General features: G+C 36.7%; 2 protein-coding genes across 2 annotated transcripts; one reads left to right on the forward strand and one right to left on the reverse strand.

The window, feature by feature from the left end:
* Positions 1-3,737: 3,737 nt before the first annotated feature.
* Positions 3,738-10,275, forward strand: LOC116195538 (protein PHR1-LIKE 2). The gene is made up of 6 exons (XM_031524789.1): positions 3,738-4,131; positions 7,019-7,095; positions 7,167-7,221; positions 8,403-8,484; positions 8,572-8,641; positions 9,676-10,275. Exons 1-6 carry the CDS (start codon positions 3,915-3,917, stop codon positions 10,069-10,071), a joined length of 897 nt encoding a protein of 298 aa, XP_031380649.1. The 5' UTR covers positions 3,738-3,914; the 3' UTR covers positions 10,072-10,275.
* Positions 10,276-10,489: 214 nt separating this feature from the next.
* Positions 10,490-13,337, reverse strand: LOC116195537 (receptor like protein kinase S.2). The gene has a single exon (XM_031524788.1). The coding sequence runs from the start codon at positions 13,235-13,237 to the stop codon at positions 10,706-10,708; it is 2,532 nt and encodes an 843-aa protein (XP_031380648.1). The 5' UTR covers positions 13,238-13,337; the 3' UTR covers positions 10,490-10,705.
* Between the last annotated feature and the right edge of the window lie 5,858 nt (positions 13,338-19,195).

A 19,195-nucleotide genomic window follows, 5' to 3' on the forward strand; every position in this document is an offset into this window, starting at 1 on the left:
TTTTTCTTCTTCTTCTTCTTCGATGATTGGTAAAAGATGTGAGGATTGAAATTATAATTTTATTAGCATATTGTTAATAAGGTCATTATATCTCCTTCAGCTTGGATTATATATCTCAATCATCAACCAATCGTTCCGAATTCCAAACACAATAGCTTCATAAAAAATTTATGAATTGTCTGCTTCTTCTTCTTCAATTGTAACTTTATTAGCATATTGTTAATAAGGTCATCATAACTCTTTCGGCTTGGATTATATATCTCAATCATCAATCCATCGCTCCAAATTCCAAACACAATAGCTTCATAAAAAATTTATGAGTTGTCTTCTTCTTTTCTAGAAACTTATACAAATATCCACACCTAGAAATGGAAATTGAGTTTAATGACAAATTGTGCCTAATCAGTCACGAAACCCAAGGATTGTCCAATTTTTCATTATTTTTCATTTGTATCATTTTAATTTTCTTTCTATATTGTGTAAATTCTTTATGTATTTTCATGTACATATATAGCCACTCTTGGAGACAAGTCATATTTAAATAAGGGGTTAATTGCACGGGTAGTTCAAAAAGTTTCATGAATGTTTCAGGTTGGTCCAAAATGTTTTTTTGGTAACTTGTTGGTACAAAAAGTTTCAAAATCGTTTCAATGTAATGCATTCCATCAATTACCCATGACGCTATTAACATTTTGCTGACGCGGCGCGTCCTATGTGTCACTTTTGTTATGTGGAACCAATCACAGTGCGCCACGTCATTTAAGATGATATAAAATCTGAAAAAGTCCAATAAAATACAGAAAATAAAAAAAAAGAAAAATTTAGAAAAATAATAAAAAATATTTTAAAATATTTTAAAATTTTAAAATTTTAATTTAAATTTAAAATTGTAATTTTAATTTTAAATGTAAAAGAATTTTTACTTTTTTTTAAAAAAAGAATTTTAATTTAAAATTTTTTCTTTTTAAAAATTTTCCCCTTCTTTTTTTTCTTTTTTTTTAAAAAAATTTTTTTTAAAAACTTTTTTCCTTTTCCCTTTTTTTTTTTTCGTTTTTATTTTCCTTTTTTTTTCCTTTTTTATTTTTTTTTTTTTATTTTTAGTTTTAAATTTAAAATTATTTTTAAAAACTTTTTATATAATAAAATAATTATTTTTTTTTAAAATATATATTTTTCTCTATTTTTAGTATTTTTTTTATTTTCTATATTTTTATTGGATTTTTTCAGATTTTATGTCCTCTTAAATGACTTGACGCACTATAATTGGTTTCATGTAACAAAAGTGATACATAGGACGCGCCACGTCAGCAAAATGTTAACGGCGTCAAGGGCAATTGACGGAATGTATTACATTGAAACGGTTTTGAAACTTTTTGTACCAACAAGTTACAAAAAAAATATTTTGGACTAACCTGAAACATTCATGAAACTTTTTGGACTACTGGTGCAATTAACCCTCAAATAAGACAGTAAAGATTCAGAGACAGAGTATATGCTGACTATTTTAACATTGTCCGTATCGTTTTCTCTGTTTTTTTTAGGTATATATTTGATACAAACAAATAAAAGAACTTCCGTTACTAAACTTAAAACATTTGGTGTATTGTTGGTGCCACTTCCCTTCCCCCAAATGCCCTCTGTTCAATTTCTACATTTGCCTCTTTCTTTGTCCTTTTTTATTTTTTGGCTATTTATTGTTTTCTTTTACTCATGGTTTGGGCTTACATTTTCTCTAAGCGTGATACTACAGAGTATGATAATAACATTTTGACATGGCAACTATGAAACACTAAAAAATGAACAATTTTCAATTTAAGCAACTATTAAACAAATACTAAAATACATTTTCGAGGTTTTAAGAATTTGTAAAACTTTTAGGATCGTTATATAAATAAAATTCAAAAAGTGACCCAATATGATTGAGAAATGAGAGGAAATTAAATTTTATAGTTGGAAATAATTATGGGTACTTAACAGTTAGTAAACTCTTTTAAGTCAGAAAAGAGTTTACTAATCAACGCTCTTTTATAAAATGTAAAATAGCTACTCCTATTATATACTTATTTTATACAAATTATTGCATAAACAAATGCATATGACAACGTTACCTTTTGATGGAAATAATCTAGAGATCACAATATCGTCTGAACATGTCCTAGTGAGAAAGGAAGACTGAACCACAAGCTAAAGTTGAGTCCACTGAATGCTTAATTGGACTTTAACTGCAATTCAGAGAAATGAAACTCATGAAATCTATATACAATAATAAAAGCCGAGACGACGCGTCGAGAAGCACCACATAGGATAGAAAGGCTTTTTCCTTGCGTAACCCCTCATGTGACCCCAATAACAACATGACAAATAGTGCAATATTATAATGACATCTTGCTTCCGAAACCAAAATGACTTGCAATGAAAGATCAAAAGACTAACTTATAAATGAATTTATTTAACTGCACATTGAGTCTTTCATACATTACTTTCAAAATAGGAGGTGAAGTTATGTGGAGAAGTGTCGTTTTGCCTTAAAGCAATTTACCAATTTGCAGTAAGCTATTAGGGGACTTCACAGAAGAGCCTATATGAGATCAATGATCTAGACTCTGATCAAGTAAAGACTTTATACACCTCAATCAGTTCTTTTAATTCAAAGTAATTTTATTGTTTCCTTAATATGGGCCAACAGTCTTTTCAGCTTGTTGTATTCAAGGATTTATTATGTCCCAGGTTATTAGAAGCATACTTAATGAATGATATGGATAAACTCTTGATGTTGCCAACATTAAGATGGATTAAGATGCAAAACATGTCCTTACATTTCGCTTGAGGCGTTTCTTAGAAGATGAACTTACTTGCTTCTCATATCATTTTACTTGAGACGGTTTTCAGAAGTTAGAGCCACTTACTTTTCATTTGCTTCACATATTTTAATTTTGTCAAGTTGAGAGTGGATGTCATCTTCCAAATCGGGATAGCACTATAACTTTGGCTTGAGAGTGAAATAATTTTTCACAATTATATTGCATCGATATCGAAATGTTCAAACAAAATTAAGTATTATGTAAAAAGATATGCTCCTAAATATACAACAACTCCTTAAATAAAACTATAATAAATTCAGATGATTAACAAAATTCTCGTTTGCACTTAACATTCTTACATAAGTCAACATATATACATTATCATTTACAATATTTCTTTATTTACGATGTCAATCGGTTATATTTCATATTTGCATATTTAAAAAATATTTAAAGAGAAAACGATTGGGCCTAACACGCAATAATTCTATCCCGTGTTGAAGATAGATCAATTTGTTGAACATATTCATAATCTTAAAGAAAAAAAGAAAAATCAAATAAGAAATTATATCTTAGAAGGGGATATTATTGCGACGATATAGAAAGGGACATTATTGCGACGATATCGCTCTCTAGCCCTCAATTCGTAGCTGGAAGTTCTGAGTTTAATTTTCACCATAATCTTATTCATCACTCAGTAGCGTATGAAACTTCTTTTTGTCACGGAAGTAAATAAGAAATTAATGCCGTGGTGACTATACTGAAAGAAATGATTAAAAGAAAAAAAGCACCTACCAATAAAAGATTAAAAAAAGAAGAAGCAAATTTATCTATTTAAAAAATGAAATGAAATGAAATAAAAAAACTCCGACAGGGACAATACAAAGCCGTCGCTGTCGAGTCCCCCATGCCATTGCATGCCTTTTCTCTGAGCTCAGAAAGCAAAGGACTCCCCTCTCTCTCTCTCTCTCTCTCTCTCTCTCTCTCTCCCTCCCCCCTTCATAGCCCCCATTTTTATTGTTGGGGGCTAACTGCTAATCAGTTTGGAGATTTCCCCCTTCACTTTCTAGGGAGGGGAGAGAGGGCCCTTAATCAACCGCAGAGGAAAGCTCAATGTTCTCGGCACTGCACTCCCTGCCCCAGCTAGATCACGGGGCCGGCATGGGCGCCGACTTCGCCGGCGGTCCCTTCGATGGGACCCATCTCGGCGGCGGCGGCGGCAGCGACTCCTGCCTCGTCCTCACCGCCGACCCCAAGCCCCGCCTCCGCTGGACGGCCGAGCTCCATGAGCGCTTCGTCGACGCTGTGACCCAGCTCGGCGGGCCCGACAGTAAGTCCCTGTCTCGCAAAAACCGAAACTTCTGCCTGCTGTGTATTTACTGGCCGATTCGTGTACTTGGGGTTGCTGACTAAAACATGCCATTTTCTTGATGCATCACTGAAATGTGGGCTGTCGATTTTAGTTCTTGGTTTCATTCGTGGTTCGAATTGGTCTGTTTTATCAGGCTGTCTAGCCGGAATACTTTCTTTCTGGGTTTACATGGTGATGGTTGGTTTGATGTTATTGGCTCTTTTTGCAATTGCATTGTGCATTTATAAGTTCTCTCCATTGATCCCCGGATGAACTTCTTCGGTTTGTTTTCTTCTACACCGCTATTCTATTGCTAGTTTTAGTTTCTTGTTAGAGTCTTCTCATTCCACCTTCAATGAGGATGTTATCTGAAAAATCTATATTGCCCTTTTATTTTTCCTGTTGGTTTTTCTCAATAATGATTGGGCTTTTAAGTTTTTCCCCAATTTTGGAGCACTAAAGGTAACCACAATTTTTGAGTTTTTAAAGAAAAAAAATTACAATCAACCATAATATCTACTCTCTCTCTCTTTCTCTTGTTTTTTTGGCTTTTGTTTTATTTTTTTGGTCTCAAAAGGTTAAATATAGGGAACTCAGGAATCCTCGGGAAGCAAAGGCCCTAAACTCTAACCACGAGGATGCCACTCAATGGCAAACTGATCTCCCAATGGGTGGATTTTAACCCCTCCAAACTTACTAGAAGTGCCTCGTGGATAGGGCCAAACCTAGGCCCGGTTGGGGGTTAGTGTCAACCAATAGGTTCAGGATATCTGTGGTATTACTGGAAAAAAAAGGGATCTAAACTCTAAAGAATCTCTTTGTTTGTGTAATATGATCTTACTCTGGTTCTGGGGACGTCAACTGGCGGAGGTCAGACGTGTTTGTTCTTGGTTTCTTGCATAGTAGAATTTTGCATATCTGACTATCAATCTAGTAAATTATGCATAGACAAATACAAATAGCGTGGAAAACATGTCTTCCTTTTCTTGGTATTTTTGTATGAATTAGCCCATTATAAGCAGTAGCATCGTTATCACCTAATTCACTTCAAATATTATTGCAACAATTAACTTTGAACTTGCAGATTCTGATTTTATGTCTTGTATAGTATCCCCGTTGAAATAAACCAAATGCGTAATGTTACTTGTTCTGAACTTATTATATGTTTTGATTATTGAACCAAGCAAAGATGAAAGTAGAAGAGACAAACTGGTATTTTTGAAGCATTTGAAATGACTTGTTTGATGTAACAGAACTTTGAATATGCAGACTTGATGTAAGTTGAACTGTATGCTTGAAGCACCTAGTCCTTCTTCCCTAAGATATAAATGTAACTACCTAGTGACTTTTGAGATGCAGAAAGCAGACAGCAGTGTAAAGAATATTGAAGGTTGAGCAGTGCATCTCTTAAAAAATCAGTTGCAATTAAATCATGCTTCATAGAGTCCACTATGATACTGAGTTCCCAGTACTAAATATAGAAGAATTGTCTTCGGATAGTTCCCCCTTTATGTACCCCTAGATAGCAGATAGTAGATTGAACACCTTTTAAGGTGACCAGGTTTTATTTTGTTTCCTGAGAGTTGTGGAGAAACTTTTGTATTTTTCTACTGACTTAAGTCGTGCCATTCTCTGCATTTATCATCCTTGTTCAGATATTCTTATGGTGGTGGAGATGTTTTCTTTTAACTTCCACGTGAAATACTGATTAGTAATTACCGCAAAAGTAGAAAAAATTCTAGGCAGGTCTATTTCTTTCTGTATGGTAGTTTATAATGGGATTTTTACCCCAAATGGCCCATGGTTTACGCGTTTTGTCAAATCTATCCCATGTTTTTTTTTGTCAGCTATATCCCATGGTTAACATTTTGCTGCAAATCTATTCCACCGTTATATCTCCGTCAACGTCTAACGGTTTTGAGAAAAAATTAAAATCATGGGATAGTTTTAAGGAAATAATTAAAATCATACGATAGATTTGGGACAAAATTGAAACCATGGGATAGATTTGAAGCCTACTAACGTTTCATTAACGGACAACAAAAATGGCGGGATAGATTTTGAGAAAAATGTAAACCATGTGATATATCTGACAAAAAAAAACATATGGTAGATTTGACAAAATGCGTAAACCATGGGCCATTTGGCTTAAAAACCCCGTTTATAATTGATTAAAAGATTGGAATTATAAAACAGGAATACATCAGAATAGATAGATCAGCAGAAGAAGGCAAAAAGTTAGAGTAGAGAGGTAGGGAACTGTAAGTGGTATGAAGATTTAGGAGGGAAACGTGTTTGGAAAACAGGGATGCCCAAGAAGTGGAAAAACTCAGATAGAGATATACAAAAGGAAGAGTTTATTCTGTATTTCATGTCTTACTGCAAACTTTAGGTTGCAATCTTTAATTAAATACAGAACTAGAAATAAATGAGCTTCTCGCTCAAAAACTATCAAAATTTGAAAAATAATTAAGTCCGAACAAATAGAAACCATTCGCTTGCAAAATATATTCAAACATAAATTTGATTAAAATGATATAATCAGGACGGCTCTCTTTCTTCATCACTCTGTCAGTCAACCTACTTTTCTTTCTCTTTTTGGTTTTTATTGCATCACTTTGTATGCCTTCTTGAGTGGTCAGTCAATATTTTTTTCTTTTCTTCCTTTGGGGGAAATCCAATTTTGCAGACATGGGAAATCAGGATCATGATGGCTAGTTAATTCTTCTGATTGGAAATCTGCATCCTTCATAGAAACTGAATGGAAGATATTCCTCTTCATCAAAGAGGAATTATGCAGACAATTGAAACTGAACATTCTAATGTGTGTTATAATTGCTAATCCTTCTGGCTTACCACTTGGCAGAAGCAACCCCTAAGACCATTATGCGGACAATGGGGGTGAAAGGCCTTACACTTTATCACTTGAAATCACACCTTCAGGTCTGTCATCTTCCATAGGCTTAGTTACATTTTGAAAGAACATTGAGACTCACTATGGCTTGTATTTGCAGAAATACCGCTTGGGAAAACAATCATGCAAGGACTCAAATGACAACCAAAAGGACGGTATAGATCTCACTCCTGTCATGTAAATATGTAATTACTTACTTTATTCGGTTTTAGATTCTGTTGACAATGGAGATCCTTTTTACTGATAATTTGTGAAGGATTCCAAAATGCACATGCAAAATTTCCAGTTTTAAGAGCTTTAGTATTCGGTTTGGAAAGAGCACTTTGCAGTGAAATAACTATATGAAACATCATCTTAAGTGACTATTATTCCATTCATATTGTAGTCATACCAGATGTAAACTAAACAAGTATAAAGCTGGGTTTTGGAAATTGTGGCTGCATTTTCACATTGCAAATGCTTGGAAATCCAGTTCATGGTTTTTGATAAATTATTTATGACTGAATTCCTTCAACTCCTTGCATGGTCAAAGGGGTTGCTTTCTCAAAGCAGCGCTCAACATGTTTCAGAATTTCGGTCTTTGCTGCAGTGTACTTCCAGTAATGAAAGTGTTACGATCCATTTCCCTATGCAACATATTGCTCTTTAGGGTAACATGCAATTTAGCTTCCCTCTCTCTCTCTCTCTCTCTCTCTCTAGAACAAAAACTCTGTGGCTCTCTACCCTTCTATTCAACAGTTGAAGCATAAGTTTCTTCCTAAGGGTACCGCGTTAGCTGACATGCATTATATATTTAAGTTAGGTAATGACCTGGTTCACTTTGTGTTTTTTTTTTTATGTAATTTCAATTTGGTTTCATTCTGACCATCGTGAAATTTTCTTCAATTATTTCATCCTAACTCACATGATCAATTTGTTATTCTTTCCCCAATGTGCCCTTTCTTTTATATCTCTATTGGTTGTGATCTATTTTTAAATACTTAGGATAAACACTTTTTCCCATTAGAGATTTACGAGCCAGTAGTGTTTACATTAAAAGTTGTTTATATTTCACTTTTAAGGAACAATTTACCAAATACTTCTTGCTTCCGAGTGATGCACTTTGAGTGATGTACTCTGCAGAAAATCCACTTATATATATGATAAGAGTATCCACAAAATCATGTACCTTTTTGTCTGGAGTAATTGATAAGATTTGAAGTCTGATCTCTACATTGCTGCCATTTCTTTTTGCTTGAATGGACCTCTAGATGTAAATGAACCAAATTAAAGACCATTAGAACCATTAGGCTATTCATGTGTTGATTATTCAGAGTATGTCATTGATTGATTGCAGCTCCTTGCAATGCTGAGGGCCAAGGCCAGAACACGAGTTCATCTTCAGCTCCATCAAGAGTGAGCCAGCAAAAGTCAAATGAGTAGGCATTTCAGTAATTTTCTATTCTTATTATGAATATCTGTGCAATACATGGGTCTCTGTATTAATAATTTTTCCTTGCCTTTAGTGGTTTACAAGTTACCGAGGCTCTGAGAGTGCAAATGGAAGTCCAACGAAGACTTCATGAGCAGCTTGAGGTGAGTTTGTATGTTTCATCTATCGTGGTACTTGTGCATGGTAATAGTACCTAACCTCAGTGTGTCTGGTTTTAGCCCTAGTGTCTCAGTTGTCAAATCTGGTTTACCATTTTCTTTTTCTTGAAAAATATTGAAAAATGATTAGGAAAAATGAGATGATAGGACCCCAGGTTGCTCTTTAGATGCTGTCTTTTTCGATGCAAGCATGAATAAAAATACATATAAAAAGTGGAGCTTTGATTCAATTTATTAGGCAAGGTACAGAAAATGGAACTGTCTTCACAACAATAGAATTTAAAGCTCAATTTGCAGAAGAATAGTTTCAGTACCAATATGTGTTGTCGAATAAGCAACCATCGTTCTCCTTAGTATCTACCGAATTATGAGGTACCCGTGCACCTCAAAAATCTAATCTGATCTTTGGGAAAGTCTCTGTCAAAGCCACTCTTTAGCTGTGAAGGGTAATGAATAATGAAAGCTATCGAAGAGTAATAGCCAAGCTTGACACAAACAAAGCTAATATAATTTCCCTGAGTAGGGGTCATCCTTGTAATTTGGGTAATAGCCAGATGATCATTGTAAAATTCTCTAACAATCAAAAACAGATAGAATTAATTCTTTTCGAGAAGCAGATCAATAGATGCTGCTCGACATACATCTGTTTTGTTTTTGCTACAGAGGAAGTCATGTCTGAACTTTCTGTTGTTATTGTTGCTTAGAACTCAAAAATCAAGCACAACCGTTTTGGTCAACTAGGAAAGTTGGTTTTATTTGTGAAAATATTTCTTGAGCTACGCTGACTTAAATCAATTTCTGAAGGGACCACCAGTAGGATCCCATTGTCCCAGATTAGCAAGCTGTGGTTTCAGCTTAGCAAAGTGTGCAGCAGCAGCCTTGGTTATTTGCTCTTAACATTATGGAAGCATAAGCTACTATTATTGGAAAATGTTTTCCCCCCCGGAAAGCCAATTTCGTGAAATAGATAGATATCTTTAGAAACTGTTTATAATAGGATTAATCTTTACTTGAACCAGGTCCAGCGCCGCCTCCAACTGAGGATCGATACACAGGGGAAGTACCTACAGTCGATACTGGAGAAAGCCTGCAAAGCCCTTAATGAGCAGTTTGCTGCATATTCTGGGGTTGGAGTTGAAGCAGTGGGGGAAGACCTCTCTGGACTAACCAACAAAGTTCCCAACGACTCTTCGGGAAACTCACATTTGAGCCCTTCCGCTAAAACAATCACCTTGTCTGAGATAGCAAATTCAATAGAATCCAAGAACATGCCCACTGGTGACTGTTCTTTGGAGAGCTCAATCGGGAACCAGTTCTCCCCAACAGGACTCGGGTTGGGGAGTTCCGCGATGAGGAAGAGACCATTTGAGAGCAGTATGCAGAAACAAGTAGAGTGGATGATGAACAATATATGAATTGCTTTCCGGGCTAATCATCTCCGTATCAAGAATGGACTAATCCGAAGTTCTTCTAGGTTCTTTCTGAGTTCCGTAGTTGTAGTACTGTCTTTGTGTATATATATCCTCGGAGAGGATCTCTGAACATGTGAACACTTGGTAATTGAAATTATCGATGGTCGCCATTGATTTGCTTTGTTCAGGGGAAAAGTTTGGACCTCACGTAATGCTGTCTTAGCAGAATTTTCTTTGAATTTGCAGCTTTCTTCACACTCTTCCTTCAAGTTCCTATATTAGACTATTAGTTTGTTCTTCGATTTAAATAACGTAAATTTATGCAATCTTTACAATTTCAGACATCCAATGAAGAATGTTCATATGGGGAGTTTTGAGTAACTGAGAATTGAGTTCTTTCTAATCTGCGTGAATGAACGCCTTGGAGGAAAGGTGCTTCGGCTTTCAAATTCGAATTAAAACATTGCTACTGCAATGGATTCAAGAAAAGTCTACATATATATGCTCATTGCTACTGCAATGGATTCAAGAAAAATCTACATATATATGCTCCTCACAATATTATGCACAGCGCATTCTCTCAATCTCTGTCTAATACAAGATAACACACAACCAACGAACTCCCTACATTGTGATTCTACTGTATTCCCAGGGCTTGCATGCTTCTAATCAGTGAAAGAGCCGTCGCGTTCTTCCGCCTCCACTCATCCATGCTCTCATCCCGACTCTCTGTGAAGCATGTATCGTTTCCGTCAAGTATGCTCACTATCTGCCTCATGCTTGGCCTCGACTCAGGATTACTTTTAGTGCAAGCAATCCCAAGCTTCACTAACCTCACCATCTCTCTTTGGTCACCCTCTTCGATTAGCATTAAATCAATCATCTCCTCTAAACTCCTCGGCTCTACTTCATGAGCCTTACGCACTAGCAGTACATCCTTCCTTCGGAAATCAACCGCCAACTGCCCCGTGAGTATCTCGAGAATCACTACCCCAAAGCTATAAACATCAGCTTTTGTTGTTGCCTCCCCTGACTCGATATACTCAGGGGACATGTATCCGAAAATTCCTCTGACCGACTTGCTTTTCTTACTAGCTGACTTGTGTGCATGGTCGTTCCGTGTCAAGAACTCCGCAAGGGCAAAGCAGCCGAGCCTTGGGTTCATATCGGGATCGAGAATTATGGCCGAGGAGGTAATGTTCCGGTGGATCACTTGCTCGTCCCATTCCTCATGGAGATAGAGAATCGCAGAGGCAAGCGATCTGATAATATTATACTTATGATGCCATCTCAGGACAGGGCGAGCAGGTTTCCGCTCGTGATGATGATCAAACAGGAGGTGGCTCAGAAGGCGAGTCGCTGAGTAGTCATACACCACGAGCATCTCTCCTTGCTCGGTGCACCACCCTCGGAGTTGCACAAGGTTGCGGTGTCTGAGCCGTCCAAGGTTCTGGAGCTCATCTGAGAACCTTGCCCGCAAGGCAGGGCACTTGTTCATCCCGAGCCTTTTCACGAGGATTTGATGGTGGTTGTTGCCGAGAATCCCATAGTAGGCAGTCCCAAAGTCTAGCTCCGCCACCCTCCGAGACTCTGAGAAGTTGTTCGTGGCAGAGACGAGCTCTTTATATGATATCTCACGGGGAGTCTCAACAATGAAAAATTTGTTCGATCGTCGACGTTGGAGACCATTAGTGGTGGATTCGGAATTGGAATCCGTATATCCTTTCTCGGCAGTGGCATATATCGTATCCCGGATGGCCGTATGATACTGCGATGATGCAGTGGATGTTGTGGTAGTGGACCTGGAGGTGACTGAAGTAGCAGTGGAGATGGTAGTGTTTGAGCTTGAGGACAGGGAGATGTATTGTGGATGTGAATGCAAAGCGGGGAGGGCTGGAAGTTTTCCGGCAATATTACTGGAGAGAGCCTCCACGACCCACTTCATGCTCGGCCGGGATTGTGGGTTATGGAACGTGCAGAGGAGTCCGAGATGGACCATCTCTTCCATTTCCGAGAGGCGGAAAGACCCGTCGGGGAGTCGATTATCCCCCGCTTGCAAGAGCTTTCCCTCATCAGACAACCTCCGAACCCAATCAAGCAAGACGATTTGGTCCTCGGTGTAAGTGAGGTCCACCGCCCTCCGACCCGACGCCACCTCCAGTACTACTATCCCGAAACTAAAAACATCCGATTTTGCTGTCGCAATGGTTCCCCTCTCAAAGCTCTCAGGTGGAAGATATCCGATCGTTCCGCCAATCCTAGTTGTGTCAGCGAGCCGGAACTGGCGGTTCTTCAAGGAAACACGTGGGGCTGCACTTTGGTACTGGAGCTCGTGCTCTAACCATCGCGCCAGCCCGAAGTCGCCCAGTCGAGCGTTGAAGTCGGAGTCTAGCATCACATTACTCGTCTTCACATCCCGGTGAATGATCTGGGTCTCAAGCTGCTCGTGGAGGTAATGCAAACCCACCGCGAGCCCATTGATTATCTTTCTCCGTCGATCCCAGCTAATCGGTACCATGTCAGTGTTATCGTTCTCAGGCCGCCTGAATAGCACTCGATCAAGGCTCCGGTTAGGCATGTAGTCATAGACAAGGAGAAGCTCATCCTCATGTACACACCAACCCCGGAGCCTGACAAGGTTCCGGTGGCGAAGGTGTGCAACAGCAGCCAGCTCAGCCGCGAACGTCTTCTCGAACCTCTCCCCCTTCTCCGCGACACATTTCACTGCCACCACCGTCCCGTCACTGGGCAAAACGGTCCGATAAACCCTCCCGAACCCTCCGCTGCCGAGAACCTCATCGTCGCTGAACCCCTTCGATCCAATATAAAGCTCCGCATAGCTGAAGATCCTCGGGTTGTCCATCCCGACCTTGTCCGACAACTGAACACCATCCATGTCGAAGAACGGGCCCGAGCAACGGTCCTTCCCCGGCCGGCCATCTTGGTGGAGGAACCTGAGCCATTTGGAGTCATAGATGCGGGCCAACAGTTCCCGAAGCAAAGCTTGTACTTGCTTCCCGCAACCCCGGTGGTTATGATCATCGTGCTCAACTAGCTTCTTCTTCGGTTTGACAACCTTCGGCAACGGTTTGGGTTGCTCGGCATCGAGCCTAGAGAGGTCGCCGGAGTCGGGCGGTAGGATGAAGCACAAGCGATGGTCGAGCTGCATGGAGGTTAGGGGGAATTAATGATTTGGTTGGATTGGGGATATGATGTGAAGTAATGGAACATGTTTGAGGGGGGATGGAAAATTTGAGGGACAAGTTAAGTATAAATGTATGCGTTCAGATGAGGTGGGGGTGGGCCTGTCGCGTTGTGTTGTTTTCAGAGGTTTTTCAACATTATTAGGTTGCATATGGTTTGAAAAATTCAATTCTTCTTTGGTCACCGGCCAATTAAAAACCTAACCCCACCCTTTGTGATGTCATTAGAGAAGATTCCCGTGTCCCCATCTTCTATTGAATTAATAAATATATATGGATAGATGTAGATATATGTCGTTTCTCATGTGCCCTTTCTTATATAATTTGGAATGGCACAATCAATATAATTGAGTGAATGCGACTTAACATCCAATTTAATTTTTTCAACGAACAGCTAAAAATTTATTGGAAGTACATAGTCATCAGAGGCTAAATCAATATCTAAACATGATTAGACTTACATAGTCATTAGAGATTAAATCGATATCTGAACATGATTAGTCTTAATCGATAAATTGAAAATACTTACCATTTTACTAAAAAAAAAGAATGCCCAACTTGTACTAGGCTTTGTCTTTTAACTTTTCCTTATTCAGACTTTCATATATATATATATATATATATATATGTGCGCGCGCGCATTTTCGTGCTTCTGGAAGAATGGTTGAAATTCAGGGTTTTAAATTGTCTTATGTTAAAGGGTCAGTAATTGCCAACTGAAGTACAAGCTAGCATGTGAGTTGTGGGACCTTTTAAAATGATTTGGATTTGGTACTTTTGTGGGATAAAATGGGTTGCATATTGTTCCGATGATTGTTTAGATATAAATACATATATATATATATAATGTTATTTTGGCATTTTAACTCCAAGGAAAAATCTTTTACACGCGAATATTGAATTGTACGTTCGACTGAAAAAAAAAACTAATTAACGAGATTCGGTCAATATAAATTACGCACTAGAGGAAGGAAAATGACACTCGGACAACCAGAAATCCACGGCATTTACGAGGATTACGAAAGATCAGTTTGGAAGAATTAAGTCGTAATTCCAGCATTCGTAATTTTGCTAAACGGGAACATTGTAGGACCGGCCGCGGGCAGATAGATGACAATGTGTTGGCATGTCTCAATATTCAATTTTCAACGGCACAAAATTCTCTTCCTACGGCGCCTGAGCTTCTGGATAACTTCCAAAAGATTCTATTCCAAACCAAAAGGTGATATCTGCTTTCCAGATGAACGTTTTGGCGGGCGAAGAAAGAAAAGATAAGGTTTCAAGTTCAGATTTGGTCTTCCCCAGCTGGGATCATAATATAAGGACTTTATGCCTTTTCCCCTATTCCCATCTTTCGGGCATGAGCCCCAGAGTCCTGCCTCCCCCAGTAGAAAAGTAGTCTCTGCACATTTTCACGTACAGAAAGAAAAAAAAAAATGTAATTCTTCTAGAAAAATTTTGGGGTTGTGGCCGGTGGGGGCGCCGATTCACCGAGAGATCTCAATCAAGACCTCGTGTAGAGTGGATCTCTGCTCTATAATCTGGACCCATATCTATTTCCCTTCTTTTATTTGTGGGGCAGGGATTCGTCGTCTCGTGAGTGTAACCCCAATCCAATCATTCTCTATCTGAATCGATTCAAGCAGATCACATATAATTGCATTGAGGAGTCGAAAGCAAATGTCCTGCCCCGGATAAAGAAAAGAAAATATCTGAATCTATATAAAATTTTATCACCTAATGTGATTTGTACTGGAGATGGGCTTAAAGCCGTGTATAGGAAGGGCTACTGTAAATTTAAGATCTTGTTCATCAAATAGATAAAAGAGAAGATGGTGGCATTTCGATCATGAAAATTCCTATATAAACTTAAAACCTCTAAATTTCAAGGTGATGACGTATATGCTAGCCTGCACAACATCTCCTTTTTCTGTAGTTTAGTATGCATCTTGATTTTAACATAAATGCTTTCTTCTATCTTGAGTTTTGGCTTGTCCTAGAGCGATCTAACTGAGCAAAAGATGACAATATGATAATCCCTCCATGGCCATTCTATCTGTCAACTGCACCAAAAGCTAGATTTCCCTCTAAACTATTAAATAAATGTCATCTTATCATAGAATTCATCGATTCTCAGAATTATATATATCAATATTCTATATATTTATAACTAGGTGATGACCAGTGCTACGCACGGTTATTAATGATATTATTATGAAATTTTTTTTATGTTTTACTCATTTCCTAAAAGATAAAAAAATAAGTAATTTCGTTCATATATTTATTTTATTTTAGTGGTTGATTTAATATTATAAAAATATCTATAACTATTTAAAAGATATATTTATTGTCTCTCGAACCCTCTCTTACTTTCCTCATCAGACTAACACAAAAACAAAAGTTGATTGGTTAATCAGCTCCTTTGCCCCCTACATTCTTTATTCTTTTTTGTAATTTTCGTAAAAGTTTTCCCATAAGATCGTAGCCACTAGTCTTAATGTGTATTATTTTTTGTAATCGAAATTAATTACCTAGTTGTAATATTATTTTGTATCGTTACACTGTAAGTAAAATAAATTTATTAAAAATATAATAAAAAAATAAACAAAAATAAATCACAGTTGTGAGAATACGAAATTCGAATCGTATTCTCCTCAATTTACTTCGAAAACAGTAAAGTTTATATATATATATATATATAATTAGCTGTCTCCGTGCACCCATGGCCCAGTTAGAATGTCAGAAAGAATGAAAAGGAAGTACAAACCACAGTCATGTTATGTCTTCATGATATTAATGATATTCATAATTCTATTTTACTACTTATTCCATTGTATACCTTATACGTCTTTAAAAGGAAAAGTAACTTGATGCAATAATATCAGGCTTGATTTAGAATTATGATGTCCTGAATTTAATTCACACTAGTAAAACTTTTTGCATCACTTATTGCCTCCCCTTCCTCTCCTTTTGGATTCGGGATCTCGTTTCCAAGAAAGAGAACAAAAAAAAAACACCCCTTTATGTATTTTCCTTTGTATAATAAAAAGAAATTAGAATTCTACTAGCGGAGTAGTTAAAATGATGCTATCATGCTTGGTGCAGAGCACCACAAAGTCTTGATCTAAAACGGTTTGATGACGACAGATGACATACATGTTCCGAAAATCAATCATATGGTACATCCTTTCACATTTGATCTCATCATTAACATATATCAAAAGGAGCAATTATCCACGAAATTAGAGATTTAAAAAACCTTTACCAAAACCTAAATTGCCCAATGTCAAAAGTGGATGAGCAAAGCATCACCTGCAAGGTCGCTTTGACATATATATCCCCATCAATTTTACTTCTATATTTCACACGCAAACACATTTATGTATAATTTCCTTGCTATCATTTCCTATTCGCTGACTAAGAATTTGGTGCACCATACATGTCCTCAAATTAAATTTTAAAGATTAAAATAAATGAAGGGAGGTTTAGTGCTCTAAAACCAATATTGAAAATGAGTGTCATTTTGCTTGGAATCATGAGGCCGCAGTTCCCATCATATCCCAAAAGCTGAAGGCGGCCATTGTATGACGGTACTCCTTTTTTTTCTTTTTCAATAAGCTAAAAAGAAACGGCTCTTTTTTTTGGTTTTGTTTGTTCACTGCGGCACGAAATCACGAAGAACCTGGAATAACTCACAAAGAGAGTCGCGCCGGGAGATATTTGTCCTTTTTTCTTTTTCAGTTTTCCAAAAGGTTCGTCAGATGCCGCATTAATAAAATGAAACGCGTAAGGAAAATATTATCGGAAGGATTGAATGGAAAAAGTCAGTGGACGTTTAGTTTTAGAGCAGTGTATATTCCATAAGATAGAGATAAAAGAATTGGAGAAAATTATTATTAAAAAATTAATTATAATAATTGTTAAAAAAATTATGTAAGAAAAATTATTATAAAATTGAAGAAAATGACCAAAAAAATTGAAAAATTTAGAGAATTTAGTATTAAAAAATTTAATTGTAATAATAATTAAAAAATATATATAAGAGAATTTATTATTAAATTGAAGAAAAAAATAAAAAAGTAATGAGGCAAATTATAGGATGGAAAGACAAATTATATTTAATGGCGGAACATTGTTTTTTTTTAAGTCCTCTGAATATGGAAAAACTCATTTTTACCCATAGAACTTTCAATCACGTCACATATTCATCGGGTCATATCCAAATTTTACAAAGTTAACGGTTTGATGACGTGGCTTTTGGCTCGAGCTCGAGGGTTTGTTGTTGATGCTGTCGTTAGACTCAAGCTCGAAAGTTTGTTATCTTAAATTGGATTTTTTTTGCCGGATTCTTTTTTTTGGCCAACTCTTAAACCGGATAAGTGTGATTTAGATATTAAACCGGTTTATTAATCTGGTTTATTAGTTGGTGACGTAGTGGAATATGATTAGTCCATGTGGTGAGGCGGATTGTGAGAGCGCGATAATATTGTGGACAGAAAAAGCAGAAAATGAAATGTGAAGGACCAAAATTATTAGGGGCAAAATATATAAATTACGAACTGCCATAATTCAAAGTTGAATGATCCAATGGCCGATATTAATTGTATTATCATGGAACACAAGTTGGCGTTCCAGCCTAAAATCACCAAAAGTAATGATTGTATTATTGAATTGAGAGAAAAATAAAGTAAAGTCGAGTAAACTGGGAGTATATTATGTAATCAAACCAAGTATAACTTTTGGATAGAGTTAACTAGAAAAAAGGCTGGGGACTAATTAGAGAGGGTTGAGAGCAGTGGTACACACTCTTGCTTGGTAATCAAGAGATTTCAAATTTGATCGCTAGTCATTAAGATTGCTTGTAGCATTTTATTAGTTAATTAAAATTTCTATTTTACAGTAATTCGTTAATGGGTCTCCTTTGAAAAAAATAGTTAGGGTACCAAAGATAGAAAAGTAGTATTGATGATTGTTATTGATATGATTTGAATGGACGATTTCCATACTTTTCTCAATAATAATTAATGCATCAATAAAATATAAAAAAAAGGAAAATCTTACAAAAAGAAAAGGATGTTGGTTCTCTATGTTTCGTGGGTTTCCTTTGTTTGAATTTATTATGTTAATTGTATCGTTTATGCTTTTAGAGTATAATAAGGTAAATTAGACCGTACAATAAGAAATTTTGAACTTTTTCACTGCATTACAAATATCGCTTCCATTTTATCACGTAACATGTTATTTTGAAAATTTTTCTCTATGCAGCACATCGTCAATTTGCCATTAATGGGAGGACAAAAAGCGGGTGTGGCGCAATTTTTTGGGGTCCTTATGCAAACACGGACATTTGGGCTGATTCCCTCTTTCCCAAAAGAGCTATCATGTTGTGCTGTGAAAAAATCAAATTATCGTACTGTATTGTGAAATTTCATAATATATTGTGTTATACCTTGAAAAAAAGTCAATTTATCGTGTTGTACTCTGAAAAAAGTCAAGTTATCATATTGTACAATGAAAATCTCCCCCAAAGAAAATGGTAACGGTTATCTTGCTATATGGCGAAAAAAGTCAATTTATCGTGATGTACGGTGAAAAAGTCAAATTATCGTGTTATATAGTAAAAAAAGCCAAATTATAATATTGCAAGGTAAAAAAAGGAAAAAAAAAACAAATCATCGTGTTGTAGAATAAAAAGTCAAATTATCGTGTTGTAGATTAAAAAGCTAATTGTGTGAATGGGGCCCACAATTGTCTACGTTTACAAAGAGATCCTAAAAAATTGTGCCATGTCAACTTTCTGTCCACATATTGATGGAAAAATGACAATGTGATGTCCGGTGAAAAATTTTCAAATATTGTGATTTATGGTGAAATTGTTGCGATATTTGCTATGTGTTGAAAAAATTCAAAATCTCTTACCGAAT

The sequence above is a fragment of the Punica granatum genome, chromosome 2, assembly GCF_007655135.1.
Source record: "Punica granatum isolate Tunisia-2019 chromosome 2, ASM765513v2, whole genome shotgun sequence".
Lineage (NCBI taxonomy): Eukaryota > Viridiplantae > Streptophyta > Magnoliopsida > Myrtales > Lythraceae > Punica > Punica granatum.